The sequence below is a fragment of the Pelophylax lessonae genome (assembly GCF_965119305.1).
Source record: "Pelophylax lessonae genome assembly, chromosome: 3".
Classification (NCBI taxonomy): Eukaryota; Metazoa; Chordata; class Amphibia; order Anura; family Ranidae; genus Pelophylax; species Pelophylax lessonae.
Genome location: NC_138770.1, coordinates 41,963,503 through 41,981,956, shown reverse-complemented (window position 1 = coordinate 41,981,956; position 18,454 = coordinate 41,963,503). Strand labels below are relative to the sequence as shown.

The 18,454-nt window shown below is 46.7% G+C and overlaps 4 protein-coding genes across 4 annotated transcripts in view; all 4 read right to left on the bottom strand.

The window, feature by feature from the left end:
- Nucleotides 1-18,454, bottom strand: part of LOC309550683 (uncharacterized protein) — a 3,164,715-nt gene that overhangs the window by 1,894,435 nt on the left and 1,251,826 nt on the right. The gene's annotated exons all lie outside the window — the stretch shown is intronic.
- LOC309550728 (gastrula zinc finger protein XlCGF66.1-like) overlaps nt 1-18,454 on the bottom strand; it is a 167,159-nt gene that overhangs the window by 117,818 nt on the left and 30,887 nt on the right. The window lies entirely within an intron of this gene.
- Nucleotides 1-18,454, bottom strand: part of LOC309550726 (uncharacterized protein) — a 156,373-nt gene that overhangs the window by 134,497 nt on the left and 3,422 nt on the right. The gene's annotated exons all lie outside the window — the stretch shown is intronic.
- Nucleotides 13,603-17,990, bottom strand: LOC309550038 (uncharacterized protein; the record flags this gene model as incomplete). Its single annotated transcript, XM_082250506.1, has 2 exons — nt 17,917-17,990; nt 13,603-14,336 (listed from the first exon to the last, which is right to left on the bottom strand). Exon 2 carries the CDS (start codon nt 14,320-14,322, stop codon nt 13,603-13,605), a length of 720 nt encoding a protein of 239 aa, XP_082106632.1. The 5' UTR covers nt 14,323-14,336; nt 17,917-17,990.

Genomic DNA, 18,454 nt, shown 5'->3' with positions numbered 1-18,454 from the left:
CCATGCGGGCTTTCATGTGTCTTACACTGAGGAGAGGCTTCCGTCGGGCCACTCTGCCATAAAGCCCCAACTGGTGGAGGGCTGCAGTGGGCTGCAGTGATGGTTGACTTTCGACAACTTTCTCCCATCTCCTGACTGCATCTCTGGAGCTCAGCCACAGTGATCTTTGGGTTCTTCTTTACCTCTCTCACCAAGGCTCTTCTCCCCCGATAGCTCAGTTTTGCCGGACGGCCAGCTCTAGGAAGGGTTCTGGTCGTCCCAAACGTCTTCCATTTGAGGATTATGGAAGCCACTGTGCTCTTAGGAACCCTAAGTGCAGCAGAAATCTTTTTGTAACCTTGGCCAGATCTGTGCCTTGCCACAATTCTGTCTCTGAGCTCTTCAGGCAGTTCCTTTGACCTCATGATTCTCATTTGCTCTGACATGCATTGTGATCTGGAAGGTCTTATATAGACAGGTGTGTGGCTTTCCTAATCAAGTCCAATCAGTATAATCAAACACAGCTGGACTCAAATGAAGGTGTAGAACCATCTCAAGGATGATCAGAAGAAATGGAAAGCACCTGAGTTAAATATATGAGTGTCACAGCAAAGGGTCTGAATACTTAGGACCATGTGATATTTCAGTTTTTCTTTTTTAATAAATCTGCAACAATGTCAACAATTCTGTGTTTTTCTGTCAGTATGGGGTGCTATGTGTACATTCATGAGGAAGAAGAATGAACTTAAATGATTTTAGCAAATGGCTGCAATATAACAAAGAGTGAAAAATTTAAGGGGGTCGGAATACTTTCCGTACCCACTGTATATTGAGCTCTTTGTGTAAAGTCCTGTGAGTCCTCTGTAATTTATTTGCTATTCTCTTTTTATGTTTCCTTTGGAAGATTTAGGCGGGTTTAAGGCTAGCACAGCCTTTCTCAACCTGGAGGAATGCTTGAAATAAATTTCCAGGTCTCAAAGAGACCCTGCTTATAATCACTATAGCCACAGCTCACAGTACATAGGGGTGATGGTCACTGCAATGAATGTCCTTTACATTGGTCTTCACTTGGATGACTGTCACTTACAACGGTGGTCACTGGGATGAACGTCCTTTACATTGGTGGCAACTGAAATAAATGCCGCTTACATTGATGGTCACTGGGATGAATATCCCTTACATTGGTGGTCACTGGGAAGAATGCCCCCTTACTGATAGCTAAGAAGACCATTGTTGTCAGTGGTTTGTTGTCTATGAGACAGAAATTGCCCATTGCTGAAGGAACCTCTAGCAATCTCTGGAGGAAATTTAGGATTCCATTGAACTCTGATTGAGAAAGACTGGGCTTGCAGCTTCCCTGCCTTGTTAACTATTTACTGTCCTCACAACTGCTCTTGATAGTTAGTAGAATCAGATTTAGGCCCCTTTCACACTTATGCGAAGCGATTTTGAAAGCAATGCCTATGGCTATATACCTCAAAACACATTCAAATCAGCCCCAGGAACTACTTTGAAGTCGGTGCGACTTCAAAACGCACAGATATGAATGGGGCTCATTGAAAATAATGGAAAACGACTTGTCATGCGATTTTGCGTTCTAAAATCGCGGGACAAGTTGCACAAGTGTAAAAGGGGCCTAAAGGCGGTAGTAAACCACAGCCTTTTTTTTTTTTTAAACCCTGCAAGACAATGGTATATTGTGCTAGTAAGCATCAGATACTAGCAAATTATGAAATGCTAACCTTAGAACGAAGCCCTCCAGCGGCACGCTGTCACCGCTGACAGGGCTTCCATCTTCACCTGGTCTTCCTTCTGGGTTCGCATGCTCTGGCCATCTGATTTGCCGAGCTGCAATGACACAGGAGTAATGGCCGCTGCATAGAGCTCTGAAGGGACGGCACGAGTATGCTGTCCCTTCAGAGTGCATCACCGCCTGCATGCAGTGTGACAAGATATTCACTGTACCTACAGGCAAGCCTTAGGATAGGCCCTTTTATAGGCTTACAAGTTTATAAAAAGAATTTACTACCACTTTAATTTGAAAAGTGGAAGTGCTGCTTCCCCTTAGTCACTTGGTCGTATTTTTGAAGAGGGATCGTGGACTTGATCTTCAGAGCTAGTGAGTAGATGGTTCAGGATAATCCTGCAGCCCAATGACCACACGGGGCCCCGCTTATTGTGAAGCCCAAAGTATTATCAGCATGTAGGCAGTGTTTTCCCTATCTAGGGACATTCTCAGACCATTGTTTGCCTTACTGTCTTTTCTCATCGCTCTTCTCATGGATGTTTTTACAGATCTTTTATAATTGATCTTCCTGCTGGGAATATGCAATGTGATGACGGTACAGTTAGTTAGCAGACTGGAGGTAGGACAAATATGGCAGAACTGATACGTGAATGAAATTCATGAACTCCAACAGTCTTATATACAGTAATATTCCTCAGGACACTGGTATGGTAATGTTTAGAACGCTGGTATGGGGATTTTTAGGACACTGGTATGGTGTATGGTGGTGATCAGGATACTTGTATGGTGTATGGAGGTGATCAGGACCCTGGTATGGTGTATGGAGGTGATCAGGATGCTGGTATGGTGTATGGTGGTGATCAGGGCACTAGTATGGAGGTGATCAGGATGCTGGTATGGCAATGGTCAGAATTCTTGTTTGGTGTATGGTGGTGATCAGGAGGCTGGTATGGTGTATGGAGGTAATCAGGGTGCTGGTATGGTGTATGGAGGTAATCAAGATGCTGGTATAGTGTATGGAAGTGATCGGGACGCTGGTATGGTGTATGGAGGTGATCAGGACGCTGGTATGGTGTATGGAGGTAATCAGGATGCTGGTATGGTGTATGGAGGTGATCAGGACGCTGGTATAGCGTATGGAAGTGATCTGGACACTGGTATAGTATATGGAGGTGATCCGGACGTTGGTATGGTGTATGAGGGTGATCAGGACACTGGTATGGCATATGGAGGTGATCCGGACACTGGTATGGTATATGGAGGTGATCCGAACGTTGGTATGGTATATGGAGGTGATTGGGACGCTGGTATGGCATATGGAAGTGATCGGGACGCTGGTATGGCGTATGGAAGTGATCGGGACGCTGGTATGGCATATGGAAATGATCAGGACGCTGGTATCACGTATGGAAGTGATCAGGAAGCTGGTATGGCGTATGGAGGTGATCAGGACGCTGGTATCGGGTATGGGTGATCAGGACGCTGGCATGGCGTGTGGAAGTGATCGGGACGCTGGTATGGTATATGGAGGTGATCCGGATGTTGGTATGGTGTATGGGGGTGATCAGGACACTGGTATGGTGTATAGGGGTGATCAGGACGCTGGTATGGTGTATGGAGGTGATTGGGACGCTGGTATGGGGTATGCCAGTGTTACAACGAGCACTGGTGACACTGGGACAGATGCTGGCTCTTCTTTATTTGTAATAAAATAGGGGGCAGTGATCAGGGGACACTGGGGCAGGCTGGCACTCCAGTCTGTGAGTGTACATGGAGGGTGACAGGCTCCTGTACACTCATAGGGCTGCAGCATAGGTTCTCATACCTGATCTGTGTAAGAGCAGAGAGAATCTATTTTTACATTCTGTTTCCATTGAGTACCATGCGACAGCTGTGATTGGACACAGCAATCACATGATACAAGACCATGTGATCACCCGGACACAGTGGTAATGTGATCCGCTGTGTCCAGGGATACACCAATAACCAGGCTCCCGGGTGCATGCTTTGTGAGTGGCGCAGGAGCCGTAGATGGAGGCTGACATACAGGTACATTAACCCACATTGGCGCTGCTTTCCATCCACCGTTCATACAGTGCCTTGCGAAAGTATTCGGCCCCCTTGAACTTTGCGACCTTTGCCACATTTCAGACTTCAAACATAAAGATATAAAACGAATTTCTTCTGAATAATCACCAAGTGGGACACAATCATGAAGTGGAACGAAATTAATTGGATATTTCAAACTTTTTTAAACAAATAAAAACTGAAAAATTGGGTGCGCAAAATTATTCAGCCCCCTTAAGTTAATACTTTGTAGCGCCACCTTTTGCTGCGATTACAGCTGTAAGTCGCTTGGGGTATGTCTCTATCAGTTTTACACATCGAGAGACTGAAATTTTTGCCCATTCCTACTTGCAAAACAGCTTAAGGTCAGTGAGGTTGGATGGAGAGCGTTTGTGAACAGCAGTTTTCAGTTCTTTCCACAGATTCTCGATTGGATTCAGGTCTGGACTTTGATTTGGCCATTCTAACACCTGGATATGTTTATTTGTGAACCATTCTATTGTAAATTTTGCTTTATGTTTTGGATCATTGTCTTGTTGGAAGACAAATCTCCGTCCCAGTCTTTTGCAGACTCCATCAGGTTTTCTTCCAGAATGGTCCTGTATTTGGCTCCATCCATTCTCCCATCAATTTTAACCATCTTCCCTGTCCCTGCTGAAGAAAAGCAGGCCCAAACCATGATGCTGCCACCGCCATGTTTGACAGTGGGGATGGTGCGTTTAGGGTGATGAGCTGTGTTGCTTTTACGCCAAACATAACGTTTTGCATTGTTGCCAAAAAGTTAGATTTTGGTTTAATCTGACCAGAGCACCTTCGTCCACATGTTTGGCGTGTCTCCCAGGTGGCTTGTTGCAAACTTTTAAAGGACACTTTTTATGGATATCTTTAAGAAATGGCTTTCTTCTTGCCACTCTTCCATAAAGGCCAGATTTGTGCAGTATACGACTGACTGTTGTCCTATGGACAGAGTCTCCCACCTCAGCTGTAGATCTCTGCAGTTCATCCAGAGTGATCATGGGCCTCTTGGCTGCATCTCTGATCAGTCTTCTCCTTGTATGAGCTGAAAGTTTAGAGGGATGGCCAGGTCTTCGTAGATTTGCAGTGGTCTGATACTCCTTCCATTTCAATATTATCGCTTGCACAGTGCTCCTTGGGATGTTTAAAGCTTGGGAAATCTTTTTGTATCCAAATCCAGCTTTAAAGTTCTCCACAACAGTATCTCGGACCTGCCTGGTGTGTTCCTTGTTCTTCATGATGCTCTCTGCACTTTAAACGGACCTCTGAGACTATCACAGTGCAGGTGCATTTATACGGAGACTTGATTACACACAGGTGGATTCTATTTATCATCATTAGTCATTTAGGTCAACATTGGATCATTCAGAGATCCTCACTGAACTTCTGGAGAGAGTTTGCTGCACTGAAAATAAAGGGACTGAATAATTTTGCATGCCCAATTTTTCAGTTTTTTATTTGTTAACAAAGTTTGAAATATCCAATAAATTTTGTTCCACTTCATGATTGTGTCCCACTTGTTGTTGATTCTTCACAAAAAATTACAGTTTTTTTTTTTTTAACAACATTTTATTGAAATTCAACTCATTACAGAATTATGTGTTGAGCAACAGTAACAGGGCACACATCATCAAACAACATACGCAAAGCGTACTCAGCAAGTAAAGAGTGCTCTGGCATCATATAACACAATATCGAGGAATTTCGGGATTTAGTGCAACTGGGGTAATCAAACCTGGCCAAAGACAATATTTTCAAGTTAGACGGGGGGGGGGAGAGGAGGGGAGCGGGGAGAAGGCGTAGAGGGATGGGGGGAGGGACAGAGGACAGGAAGGACTGGAGGACAGGTGGGGAAAGTGGGGGGATAGGAGGGGAGGAGTAAGGTAGGGTAGGGTAGGAGGTGAAGATGTTAAACAGTGTGGAGGGAGTCATCTGCAGATGGCATTTATAAACTGGACCATATAAAAACAGACATAATAGTAACACCAAAAAAAAAAAATAATAAAATATATATATATATATATATATATATATAGCATCCATATTAGCCCATCAGAAAACCGCTAAGCTCGTGGCACGTCAGTATCTGCACTGATCTCAATGGAGGTAGTGTGACTGTAAATCCGAGGCGTGCGCCAGTCCACCAAGGTAGTATAGAAGGCTCAGGTCAGTTCTTGGGAGTCAGCAGCAGTCCCGCAGGAGAAATGAGGGCATGTGAGGGCAGGTTCCACTTATCTGACTTAAAGGTCCCAGGCAGGCGTGGGTCTATCGTGATGCCCACCGATTCGGTGGTCTTCAGGGTGTTCAGGTCTGACGTGAGTTCCGCTATAGTGGGAGCAGAGTCTGACATCCAGTGACGTAGGATCAGCCTGCTTGCCAACATGAGGCAGGTAACAATCCAAGGCTTGTAGAGCGAGAGGAGCTTCCTAGATACCTTAGAGCATCCAGAGTCCTCCCCCTCCATGTAGTTGAACACCAGAAGATAGACGTCTTTTGGAAGTGTCACACCAGTCACTCTTGCTATATAACGTATTGTTTTGTCCCAAAAGGATGACACTGGAGGGCAGTGCCAAAGCTTGTGTAGCAGTGATGGATAGCGTTCCTTGCACAGAGTGCAAAAGTGATGTGCCACGTCCTTGGACCATCGGATGTGTGGGTAATACGCTCCATGGAGTATCTTAAACTGTTGTTCTCTCCAGAATTCACAAAGAACAAAACGCCTAGTGCACAGATATCCCTGAAGGGCTTTGGCTTGAGCTTGAGGTGAATTGAGCATTTTATTCCAGGACTTGGCGATGGTGTGCGTTGAGCTCTTGAAAAGTTCCTGGTGGAGAGGTTTATACAATTGCAATATCCTGTGTTTACCCTGACTAAGCCAAGTGTCCACCAAGTTCAGACGGGAGCGTTTGTGGGGAGAGCAGCAGATGTCACTAACAAAGCTTATACATTGTCTAAAGTAAAGATAATGTCCCTTCGGTAAATCATACTTTTCAGCAAAAGATTGGTAGCTCAGAGGATGCCCGGTGTTCATGTCAAAAAGCTGCGAAACAAGTGTTATCCCTCGCCGGGACCACAATTCATAAACCGAGTGCTGCTGCGCCTGGGGGAAGCCGGGGTGATGATGAATGGGTAGATGTCGTGAGAGACGCTGGGTTGAACCCAACTTCTTCCTCACCTCCCTCCATGCGGCCACTGTGTCTCTGATCAGAATATTGTTGCGGAGGGAGACGGGAAGGTCCCCTGTCCCACAATGCAGCAAAGCAGTCAGATCATGAGGGTAAACCATTGTGATTCCAGCGAGTGATTAGTATAGCGGGACTCCTTACTGATCCAGTCCAGGCAGCCCCTCATGAGACAAGTAAGGTTATAAATCCTCGTGTTCGGTAAATCCACCCCCCCCCCTTTCCTTTTTAGGTAGGTGCAGCTTGTTGAGTGAGATCCAGGGGTCTCTTGCCCTGCCAGATGAAGCTCGAGAGCCCTTTGTGCAACCGGTTAACATCGCTGTGTTTCAGCAAAAGGGGGATCGTCTGTAACGGGTATAACAATTTCGGGAAGGTGGCCATCTTGTATAAATGGCATCTGCCCATGAATGAGAGGGGCAGCCCTGACCAGGTCTTTAGTTCCGATATCATTTTGTCAATGACCGGCGTGTAGTTGAGGTGGTATATCGATGAGGGGAAGCGGCCTATTTTGACCCCTAAGTAGCATAACTATGCGGAGCTTTGTAGAATTGGCCCAAGATGGAGTGCGTGCAGTGTTTAAGGGCAAAATCTCGCTCTTGTGGAAATTTATGCGAAGGCCCGAGCACAGACGATATTCCGCAAATACATCCTGGATCACGGGGAGATCGCGACTTGGATCAGACGTGAAGATCAGCACGTCGTCCGCAAACATGGCGGTTCGCAATTCCTCATTGCCCACCTTGATGCCGTGAAGGTCGGGGTGGGATAACAGGAGCCTGGACAGCGGCTCTAGAGCCAAATTAAACAATAAAGGGGAGAGTGGGCACCCCTGTCTCGTCCCCTTAAACAAGCGGAACGACGGGGAAGTCTGTCCTGCTATCACCACCTGTGCCACCGGTCGGGCATACATCATTCTAATTAAATGAAGGAATCTGCCCGTGAAACCTACCGTAGTGAGTACTCGATCTAGCCATTGAATGTTTACATTATCAAAAGCCTTCTCGGCATCAAGGGTTATGATTGCGGCGTCTGTGGTCGGGTCGGCCCTGGATGCCTCAAGAGCGAGAAGGACTTTCCTAATGTGTGAGGTGGCAGATCTGCCTTTGGTGAACCCCGATTGCGTGGGATGGATTAAAGAGGGCATGATGGATGCCAATCTGTCTGCCATTAATTTAGAAAGCATTTTGGAATCCACATTCAGTAAGGAGATCGGCCTATAGGACCCTGGTTCCATGGGGTCTTTCCCTTTTTTGTAAATTAGTTTGATATGGGCTTGGTGTCCCGTGGGAAGGTATGGGTTGCCGTCAAGGATGTAGTTGTACATTGCCTGTAACGTCGGGGCTATCGTAATCGCTGCTAGTTTGTAAAATTCTGGTGTATACCCATCAGGGCCGGGTGATTTGCCAGGGGAGAGGGACTTAATCGCCGCAAGGATTTCTTCCAGGGTTAGGGGCGCATTCAATTGAGACAGCTGTGTCTCAGTGATCTGCGGGAGAGAGACTTTTGAGAGCCAATCAGAGGCCACTTTCTCATTCATGGGTTCATAGCTATACAGAGTCTGATAGAATTGTGTAAAAACCCTATTTATATCCTGGGGGTCCTCAACCTTATTGCCGTCCGGGTCTTTGAGGGCGGAAACCTGCGTCGGGGTGAAGGGTCCCCTACATAGAGAGGCCAGCAATTTGCCTGGTTTATTACCGTAAAAGTGGTATTTCCAGTCCTGGTGGGATTTATAAAGCTGTTCTCGTCTCTCAGCCCAGTCATCAAAGGTAGTTTTGGCTTTTCGCCACCGGTCCCTATTCTCAGCCGAGTTACAAGCGTGTAGTGCCGCTTGAGCGTCTCTCAGCAGTGAGCTGGTCGCTACATATTCTTTGGCTATATTCCTCTTATACGCCGCAGCATAGGAAATGATGCGGCCTCTGAGCACTGCCTTCCCAGATTCCCAAAGGAGGGTGGGAGAGCCCTCGGGCGAGTCGTTATGAGAAAGGAATTCGGACCAGGCATCCCTGATGAGAGAGGAGACTTCTGGGTCCTTAGCCAAAAAGGAAGGAAATTTCCAACACTGGGCAGCTGCCATCTGCGAATATATCGTGAGTTTCACAGGGACAGGAGCGTGGTCTAATGCAGCTATGTCGTGAATGCGAGGGAGTACCGTAAAAGGGAGCATAGTCGGGTTGGCAAATATATAGTCGATCCTGGTCAGTGTTTGGTGGGGGGGAGAATAAAAAGAGTATTCTTTACCATCAGGGCTGTTCAGTCTCCATACATTCGAGAGGTGCAAGCCATCCGCGAAATCGCTTAGCAGTGAGGCATTTCGTGGAGGATTGGACATAAGGGGGCCTTTCCCTGATGATCTGTCCTCGGTGGGATGCATAAGGTGATTGAAGTCCCCTGCCACAAGGAGAGGGAGATGTAGATACGGGGCCAATGTTCGTGTGACCAAGTGAAGGAAGGGTTCCGAGGAGCTGTTGAGAGCGTAGATACCGGCGAGCGCCCATTCGCGATGAGCGGTCCCCTGACGTGCGACCACCACCCGTCCATCAGCATCTGTGATAGATGATGTCAGCGTGGTGGGGAGGTTTTTGTTAATGAGAATCAGGACGCCTGCCTTGCCCTTGACTGCCGGGGTACCTATAACCTGCCCAACCCAAAGTTTGCGCATGCGGTGGAAATCCTTAGCTTCAAGGTGGGTTTCTTGCAGGACCGCAATGTCGGCCCCCAGACGTTTCAGGTGTCTGAGTACCGCCATTCGTTTGTTGGGAGACCTGAGACCTTTGACATTCCATGAGATCACACTCATGGCGGGAACCATGGAGAATGCAAAGGGTGCCAATCAATTTCCCTAAGTTTGCAAGCTAGTGGTGCAAGATTTGGTATGGATGCCTGATGAGTGTCAGGCAGTATGTCCAGCATGAGTCTGAGAAATGCAGATGTCATTGTGTTAGGTGAGGGCATCAAGGGAGGCCCGATCGGGGCAACAGGGTAAGAGGGGTAAGGGCAGCAAAAAAAGTTCTCGAACTTCTCTTTTTTCCTCATGTGTGTTCGCACACGCATAGGACAACGTTACCGAGATGCAGCCGAGTAGCCCACTTGGAAGATTATCTGAGCGTTCTGCAGAGTAAACGCTGCGTGGGATCCAGAGAGAAGGAGGGGTCCCGCACTTCCATAGGATATACTGCCGCATACTGGTAAGGTTGTGCGGGCCGGACGGCCGCGTGATGAGTAAGAAACAACAATATAACCAAGATAACCAACCATAACATCGTACATTCGTAGAGTAATTGTGAATAAACCTTGTGCACAGCCGTGCAAACATATGACCTCGCAGGGCAGTGTCAGGAGCGGTGTGGTTGACCGTCCACGACAGTGCTCCACGATGGGTTAGTAAGAAACCTCTCACAACCTAGCATAACCTGAGGCAACAAAGTCATTTGCAACTGTGCTAATCATATAGTTACCACAAGGCCGATTGCCTAGGGCCGTGGGTGAACACAGGATATGCGCGTCGTGTTCATCCACAAAAGGAGGTGATGAGCCCAAAGGGCAACTTCTAATCGTGATCAGCGATTTCTCTGGCGAGATGATGGACCGGACACCCGTTGTCTCTTTGCTGGGTCTCTTCTGGGGCTCCGTTGCTCCTTCGCGCCTTGTAAGCGCTGTGGGGATGGCGTGGAGGGTGGATCCAGGGTAATGTGGTAGTGGCGCTGGATGAAGTGGTAGGCCTCGTCAGGGATGGAAAAGGATTTCTGTTCTCCAGCAGAGTCCGTGAGGCATAGAGAGGCAGGATAAGCCAGTGTAAATTTCACAGATTTGTGGAACAAAGCCTGGCAAATAGGCTGGAAGGCTTTCCTGCGGCGGGAAACCTCCTGAGAGTAATCGGCAAAAATTAACAGTTTGTGACCGTCGACTTGCAGATTTTTGGCGTTGCGGAATGATTTCAGGATATTTTGTCTGTCCATGTAATTAAGGTACCGCACTATCACTGCCCTAGGAGTGCGTCTGTCGTTGGAAGGGGCTCCCAGGCGGTGGGCTCGTTCCACCGAGCAGGCTGACTGGATCCCCAGGGCCTGGGGCAGTCGAATGGAGGCCAGATCACACAGAGTGTCGGCGCCAAAAGTTTCAGGCAGCCTGATAATCCGAAGATTATTTCTTCTAGACCTGTTCTCCAGGTCATCCACCTTATCTAGCAAGTACCTTTGTGTCTGCCTGGCCTGCTGGTCCATGGCAAAGGATCCCTGCAGTTCATCCTCCAGGTCAGACATCCTGTGTTCCATGTCTGTAAGTCTATGTGCGTGGTCACCGAGCTCCTTCCGGAGCTGTGAGATCCCATCTGAGACGGCCTTGTCCACGGCATCCTTGATTGTAGGGGACAAAAGAGAGGCCACCGCTTGTGCCAGGGTGGCTATCTGTGCCTCCGGTATAGCATGGGAGGGAAGGCTGGGCGTTGCAGGGCTCAGGAGAGGGACGGCGTCCTCCATTGCCGATTCACTGGAGGCCGCATGTGAAGCCGCGGCCTTGATTTGTGCCGGCGCCGGAGCGCCGCCGTGCTGCAGGAATCGATCGATGGCCGTCCATTCCCAGAGGTGAGCGGCAAAAATTACAGTTTTATATCTTTATGTTTGAAGCCTGAAATGTGTCAAAATGTCGCAAAGTTCAAGGGGGCCGAATACTTTCGCAAGGCACTGTAAGATTCCCCAAAAAAAAATGTAAAAATCAAAATTTTATAACATTTTAGGCCAATTTGTTTTCTGCTACATATTTTTGGTAAAAAAAAAAAAAAAAAAACAAACAATCGCAATAAGCGTATTTTATGTCATTTATATTGTTTTTTTTTTTTTTACTAGTAATGGCAGCGATCTGCGATTTTTAGCGGGACTGCGACACTGCGGCGGACAGATCGGACCCCCAACTGACATCAGTGCATAAATATTCTCTGTTACTGTAATAATGACACTGGCAGGGAAGGGGTTAACACTGTCGGTGATCAAGGGGTTAAATGTGTGCTCATACTTACTGATGTGTGTGGAGGAGGGAATTCTGTGACACACACACAGAGATCGCAGGTTCAGCTATGCTGAATCCTGTGATCTCTCCCTGTTTGTCACAGAGAAGATCCGCCTGCTTTGTTTACACAAGCGGGCGGATCTTCTCACACTTTCCCCGACAATCTGGGATTGCAATTGTCGCCTCTTCTCCTCCGGCCCGACTCCTGCTGTGTCTAAATACACGACCATTAGGAGTCCAGGTACATAGGTCTACGTCGCTGGACCCATGGGGAGCCGACCTGCTGCAGTAATATTACTGTGAGCGGTCGGCAAGTGGTTAACACGGCCACCTGCGCTCAGCAGAATCCGCTTTCTAAGCAGGGATCTCTCTGCTGATCCCTGCTGAGCAGGCGGATGACAGGTCCTGTCCACTCTATGCAGACACAGCCTATTCTCCTCTATGGGGCAATCGGATGGAAATGGACCGTCTGTCTGTTTCCATCCGATGCCATCCAATCCGATTCATCGGACGGATGGAAAATAGAACCACCATCTGTCTTTTTTTAGCGAACAGGATCGGATGGCGGCGGGTTGCCATTCCATAGAGGAGACTGAAGGGTCTGATCAGGTCCGCCTGAAAAACTGACAGGTCAACCTGATCAGACAGCCTGTGTGAAAGGGGTCTTCGGCTGTGTGGCTGTGGACAGGGAAATTATAAAAACATCCAACTCTTCCCCTCTTGGGAAGGAGATGGGCAGGCATTGAGAACAGGCAGGGGAAACAGCGCCGTTAGTGACTGCTTGTCAAACTACCGGCCACCACAAAAGGGTGCCAGTTCTCAGTTGGAAGCGCCTCACTGAAGAAGGCCGAAAAGCCGCAGCCTCAATTATCAGACGGCGCGGTGCTCCTACAGTGCACCCCAGGCGCCAGGTCGCTAATTCTAGTCGCCAATGCGACCTGGCGCCCGGGGTATGTCGAGCCCTGATTCCTTCTATGTGAAAAGAGGCAAAAAACAAAGAAACCATTCCTGACATAGTAAACTAAGAGGTCGATAAGTAGAAAATTTGTTGGATGAGTGGGACAAGCATTTGCCAAGCTGTGATAAATTCAGGCCATAGTTTAATTAACACAGTGATTTCCTATGATGGCCAGCTCCATCTAAAGGCCATAACTGGTAATTTTTCCTGAAATACCTTCATCAGGAAAAATAGAGCAATACTGCTTTATGGCCACAGATGGAGCCAATGCTCATAGGAAATCACTGTATGAAATAAAAAAAATAAAAAAAAACACAACATTCTTTATGGCCGAGTGAATGCAGCTCACATTTGTTTAACTCGTTTTTTTAAAATTCGACTTTTAGTGTATGCGAAAGCTTACACCACAAAACTTACTCAGCCAACAGGTAACGACTCAGTTTTTATTTTTCTACTGCTATCAATGGCCAACACGGTACAACACTTCATCCATGTCTTTGGTGATCTCTGATCTCCTTATGAAGTGTTTCTTACATGATGAAGATCAGCCATGGAGTATATCTTAGGTGTATATCAGGGTGTGCTTCTCCCCCGTGTGAGATCTCCGATGTTGGTTAAGTCTGTACTTCACTGAAAAACATTTCCCGCACTCAGGAATAAGGCTTCTCCCTCATGTGGGAATTCAAATGTATGGTAAGATTGTACTTCTCGGCAAAACATTTACTGCACTCAGGACAGGAATATGGCTTCTCCCCCGTGTGAGATTTCTGATGTCTGTAAAGATGCGACTTGTTTAAAAAACATTTCCCACACTCAAGACAGGGATACGGCTTCTCACTTTTGTGCGATCTCTGATGAACATAAAAACTGGACTTCTGCGAAAAACATTTCCCGCACTCAGAACAGGAATAAGGCTTCTCACCTTTGTGCGATCTCTGATGAACATAAAAACTGGACTTCTGCGAAAAACATTTCCCGCACTCAGAACAGGAATAAGGCTTCTCACCTTTGTGCGATCTCTGATGAACATAAAAACTGGACTTCTGCGAAAAACATTTCCCGCACAAAGGACAGGGATACGGCTTCTCACCTGTATGAGTTCTTATATGCATATTAAGAGTGTATTTAAGACGGAAACTCTTCCCGCACTCAGTACAGGAAAACCTCTTATCTGCTGGAAGGACGGCACCGTCCCTCACAGTCTGAGGTTCCTCAGGATAAGAGGAATACGATGGTCCGTCTACAATGTGTGGTGCCGGATGGACATTTGAGGTAGCCGGGTTTTCTCCTGGACTATACTGTGTGATGTCCTCATCTTCTACTTTACAGTCTGGAGACAAAGTGAGACAATCCTCTGAGGTTTTCCTCATCTCCCGTCTATCTACTAAAATAGAAATAAAAAGATTATTACTAGACATGAGCAGATTGGTTCCCCTAAATCAGGACTCCGCTCCCACATCAGGCAGCTTTGTCTCTGAGGATCTTACAATTCCACCCTCAAGGTAACTAGTAAATAGGTCCTCTGATCTCCTACCAGTTCATTTCTTTATTTATGGACCTTAGCCAGAGAATGAGGAAACAACAAGAACTGTCTTTTATAGGAGTGACAGTGATGAGGGGATTATAGGACGATTGTCCCCACCCCCTCTATCACTCATTGCCATCTTCCCAACACAAGAAGAACATGAGGAACACTGTGACTCAGGCCAAAGCCAGGTCGTATGCGACCTCGCTAGACGTTTAACTCACAGGGCCAGCCCCGTCCGGTGGGGCTATGTCGCGGCTGACCTAGCACGGATCTGAGGTCTGCGCGTGCTCGCTGGCCAGACTGGGGTGACCAATGGATCTAGATTATCCAGCCTGTTGCCCAGTCCAACAGTTGATAGTAGATCTCACAAGACAAATGCAGGAGGAAAAAATTGTCTATCTAAAAAAATTTGCCAGGATCAAAGATCTCAGCAAGGAACTAGGTCCGACTCCTTACTCCTGACTAGGCAGAAAAAAACTGAGTTACTATAGCAGATAGAGGGAGTGTACCCGCTGGGACTGCCCATGGGTGTAGCCAGAATGTTTTTCTGGCTAGTGTCTTACTCCTTTAGGGGGCAGTATAACCCAATGGTCCAGAAAGACAGGAGCTGTGTCAGTCAATGAACGAAAGAAAAATTTTCTTTGCCTCTGCTTTACTCAGTGGAGCAGCAATTTTCTATGTCTGGTCAGTTCTCCCCAAGTCTGTAGATTGATTGCTAATGTGTGCCTCTGGAGGAAGATTCCAGAAACAGAGTAGAAAGGTCAGCCACTGGGTTATGAATATTTATATCAACACAGCCAATCCCTGGGAGGGGGTTTCCAGAAGGTGGCTGGGGAGAAGATAAAGGTTTGTGAGGGCTGTATAGAGTGCTTTTGGTACTGGGACCTCTATCCTGGGAGTCAGCCTGTATTTCTCAATAGCTGTTTCTGTCAGGCCTCAGCAAGGGCTTGGCTGAGGGCTTTATTGAACCTGGACTAAAATATATTTGCTGGAGGACACTACCCTGGGCTGGCAGCCCCTGGACAGTTTAGGAAGATCTGTTTATCTCCGGTGACCCCTCCAGAGGCGAGCGCTAAATACCATAGAGTATTAAAGTGCAGGGCTTAAGACTACATAATGTGCAATATAAATCACATGGTGTAATGGTCAGTGTAGCGGAATGGACACTGAGAATATGGTTTGGATTAATTCACATGGGACAGTAATATTTATCAACCATATCTCAAGAAATATATGAAGACTATTCCTGGTCTGTTTGACTCTGAACATGTTCATTGAAAGAGCTGGTCACATTGGCATCTGTTCCATGTCCTTCAATGTCAGAGACTGTTACTGGTGGTCTCTTCCTATTGTCTGTGTATTAAGGTGTGATATGTTTTCCATTAAGCCGGTCTGTCCCATTGTTAATGAACTCACATGTTGTTTCTGTCCAGATAGCTAGATAATTAGTTCAGGTTAATTCTATTTCTGTACACAATTTCATCTGAATATGATAATGTAATCAGGCATGTGACCTGGTGGGGTAATTTGATCAGGAGGGGGGTGTTTCCCTGTTCTGTATATATTGTGTGTGAGACTGTTCAATAAGGTTGTTGACTCCCAGAACTGTGTGTCATCCAGTTACTGGGGGGGGGGGGGGGGAATTTGCTGTGGATATGTTACTACTTCCTCAGCTTCAAGGATTATACAATGGAGATACCTAGGCTGGGTATTGGAGCTCTGCTACAGTAAGGAATTGGTTTTCAGTAATCATCAGTAGTCTAAATATTTACTTAACTGAGACAAGTTGCAGAGGTCCCACAACGCTGCTTCCCATCTCCTGAGACTGCACTCAGTGACTTGGGTCTGAGACTATACAGACATATCCCTCCACCCGGCACAGTCAGCAGGGAACAGAGCAAGTAACCCCAGGAGAATTGCTCTGTCATAGATTTTACTAGACCCAGGCACTGGGAAGAAGATGCAAAAGACATGCCCTAGGTGCCTAGGTCGAGCAATGAATGTGAAGAAAATCAACATTTCCCTGCTAGCTGAACCCCAGAATCTTACATAAATCCAGTCTAGAGATTGCGTGCCCTCCGCCCTGACCTACCGACATATACTGCTGTTTGGGACAGGGACCTGGGCCGAACCCTTTCATCTACCGACTGGCACAAATGTTTTGCGATGACCCACTCGCTGTCTCCTGCTACCCACGTTCAGGAGAAGGGGTTCAAACTCTTGAGCAGATGGTACAGGTGCCCTTCCTCGATCGCCTACATTGACCCACTCCAGTCGGACCAATGTTGGCGGTGCATGTCCTCTAGGGGAACGCTTATTCACATCTGGTGGGAATGTCCCCAGATCCATGAGTTGTGGACTGGAATTATAGCTCTGTATTGCAGGCTCCAGGCAACCAATGTTCCTGCGACACCGGAACTGGCCCTGTTGTCTTTGTTACCCGGCTCCTTCCGGTCGATCAAGAGAGACGTTTTGAGGTTTTTCTTGGCGGCTGTTCGGACGGTGATACCCAGACACTGGAAGACCAAGCGTGTACCCTCTAAACTTGAGTGGGCTCTGGAACTGGACCGGCTTAGAGACATGGAAAACCTGTTGGCGCGGGAGGGGGACAGGGAGGACCGATTCTCTGCTGCTTGGAGGTCCTGGGACATGTTTCGGTGCTCGGACGCCTTTCAGTCCTGGCTCGAGACGTCTGTGCTACCTGGTGCTGGGGGGCAGTAGTGGGACGTGGGCGGCCCCTCCTGATTTCCTCTACCTTCTTTGCCCCCTTGGCATACCTCTTTACATTCTCCTGCTTTATCCCATCCTCTTACCTTTATTCCCCTCTCTGGCTATACCATTGACACCATAAGGCAATCTTCTTTTGCTTATTTGTTGATTTTAGGCGCTTCTCGATGGAAAGCCGGGATATTTGTCAATGCCTACCACACTTCCCATAATCTCCTCAAGTGACGCCAGCCATGAGAGTGTTTATACTGATGTTGGCCTTTCCTTGAATTTTCTACTATTTATGTTACCACCTGACACCCCAAGTTGCTGTTTTCTTGACCTTGTGCTGCTGCCAAGATCTGATGGACCTGGCAGTTTAGGTTCCTTATTTGCACTTATTGATATTGATTGTTGTATGCACTTATTCACAGTTTACCATATGTCATACCTGCACAATTTATTTCACTGTATGTTTCCTACCCTAACTCTGTACAACCCTTCTCTTTCAATAAAATAAGATTGAACTAAATCCAGTCTAGATACATAAACTGTGTCTGCAGCACAGAGAAGGAAGATTATCCAAGAGAAATAAAGGAATACAGGACGGGGAACACAGCTCAGTAAAGTGACCAGGGTATTACAGGCTGATATCACCCAGTCCTTGCCCTACTCTGGACCAATCAGTGAGCAGTATGGGTAAAGGAATGCATTTAGTGTTATGACCCACCTGTGCTGATCTCTGTAGGAGTATCCTCCTCTATAAATGTCCCTGTTATTCCATCCTCCTCAATAGACTGATGATCCTCCCTCACATACCACTATAGATCGTGTGTTAAGACTGTTCAATGAGGTTGTTGACTCCCAGAACTGAAAAACCTAAAAAAATTGGCGCTAATTCATAAAAAAAAAATCAATAAACTGGATCTGTACAGATGGACAAAATGGTAAAGTGTAATATATTCTTCCAACTAATGCTAAATGAGTTAAAATAGTGAATATTCCAAAAATAATGTAAGTGACTTGATCTGTGTAGAAATAATGAAACAAAATTCGGCACTAATTAATAAAAAAATCGATATGTTGCATCCGTGCAGATGGACAAATCTATATATTATGTTATATAGTAAATGTATAACTCCAAGTGATGCTGAATGGATAAAAATGTACAATATTCTAAATTGGTGCAAGTGTTAAACTGTAGTGATAATAAAAACAAAAATGTCTCAATAAATAAACAATGTTTCAGTAATGACAAAACAAATACG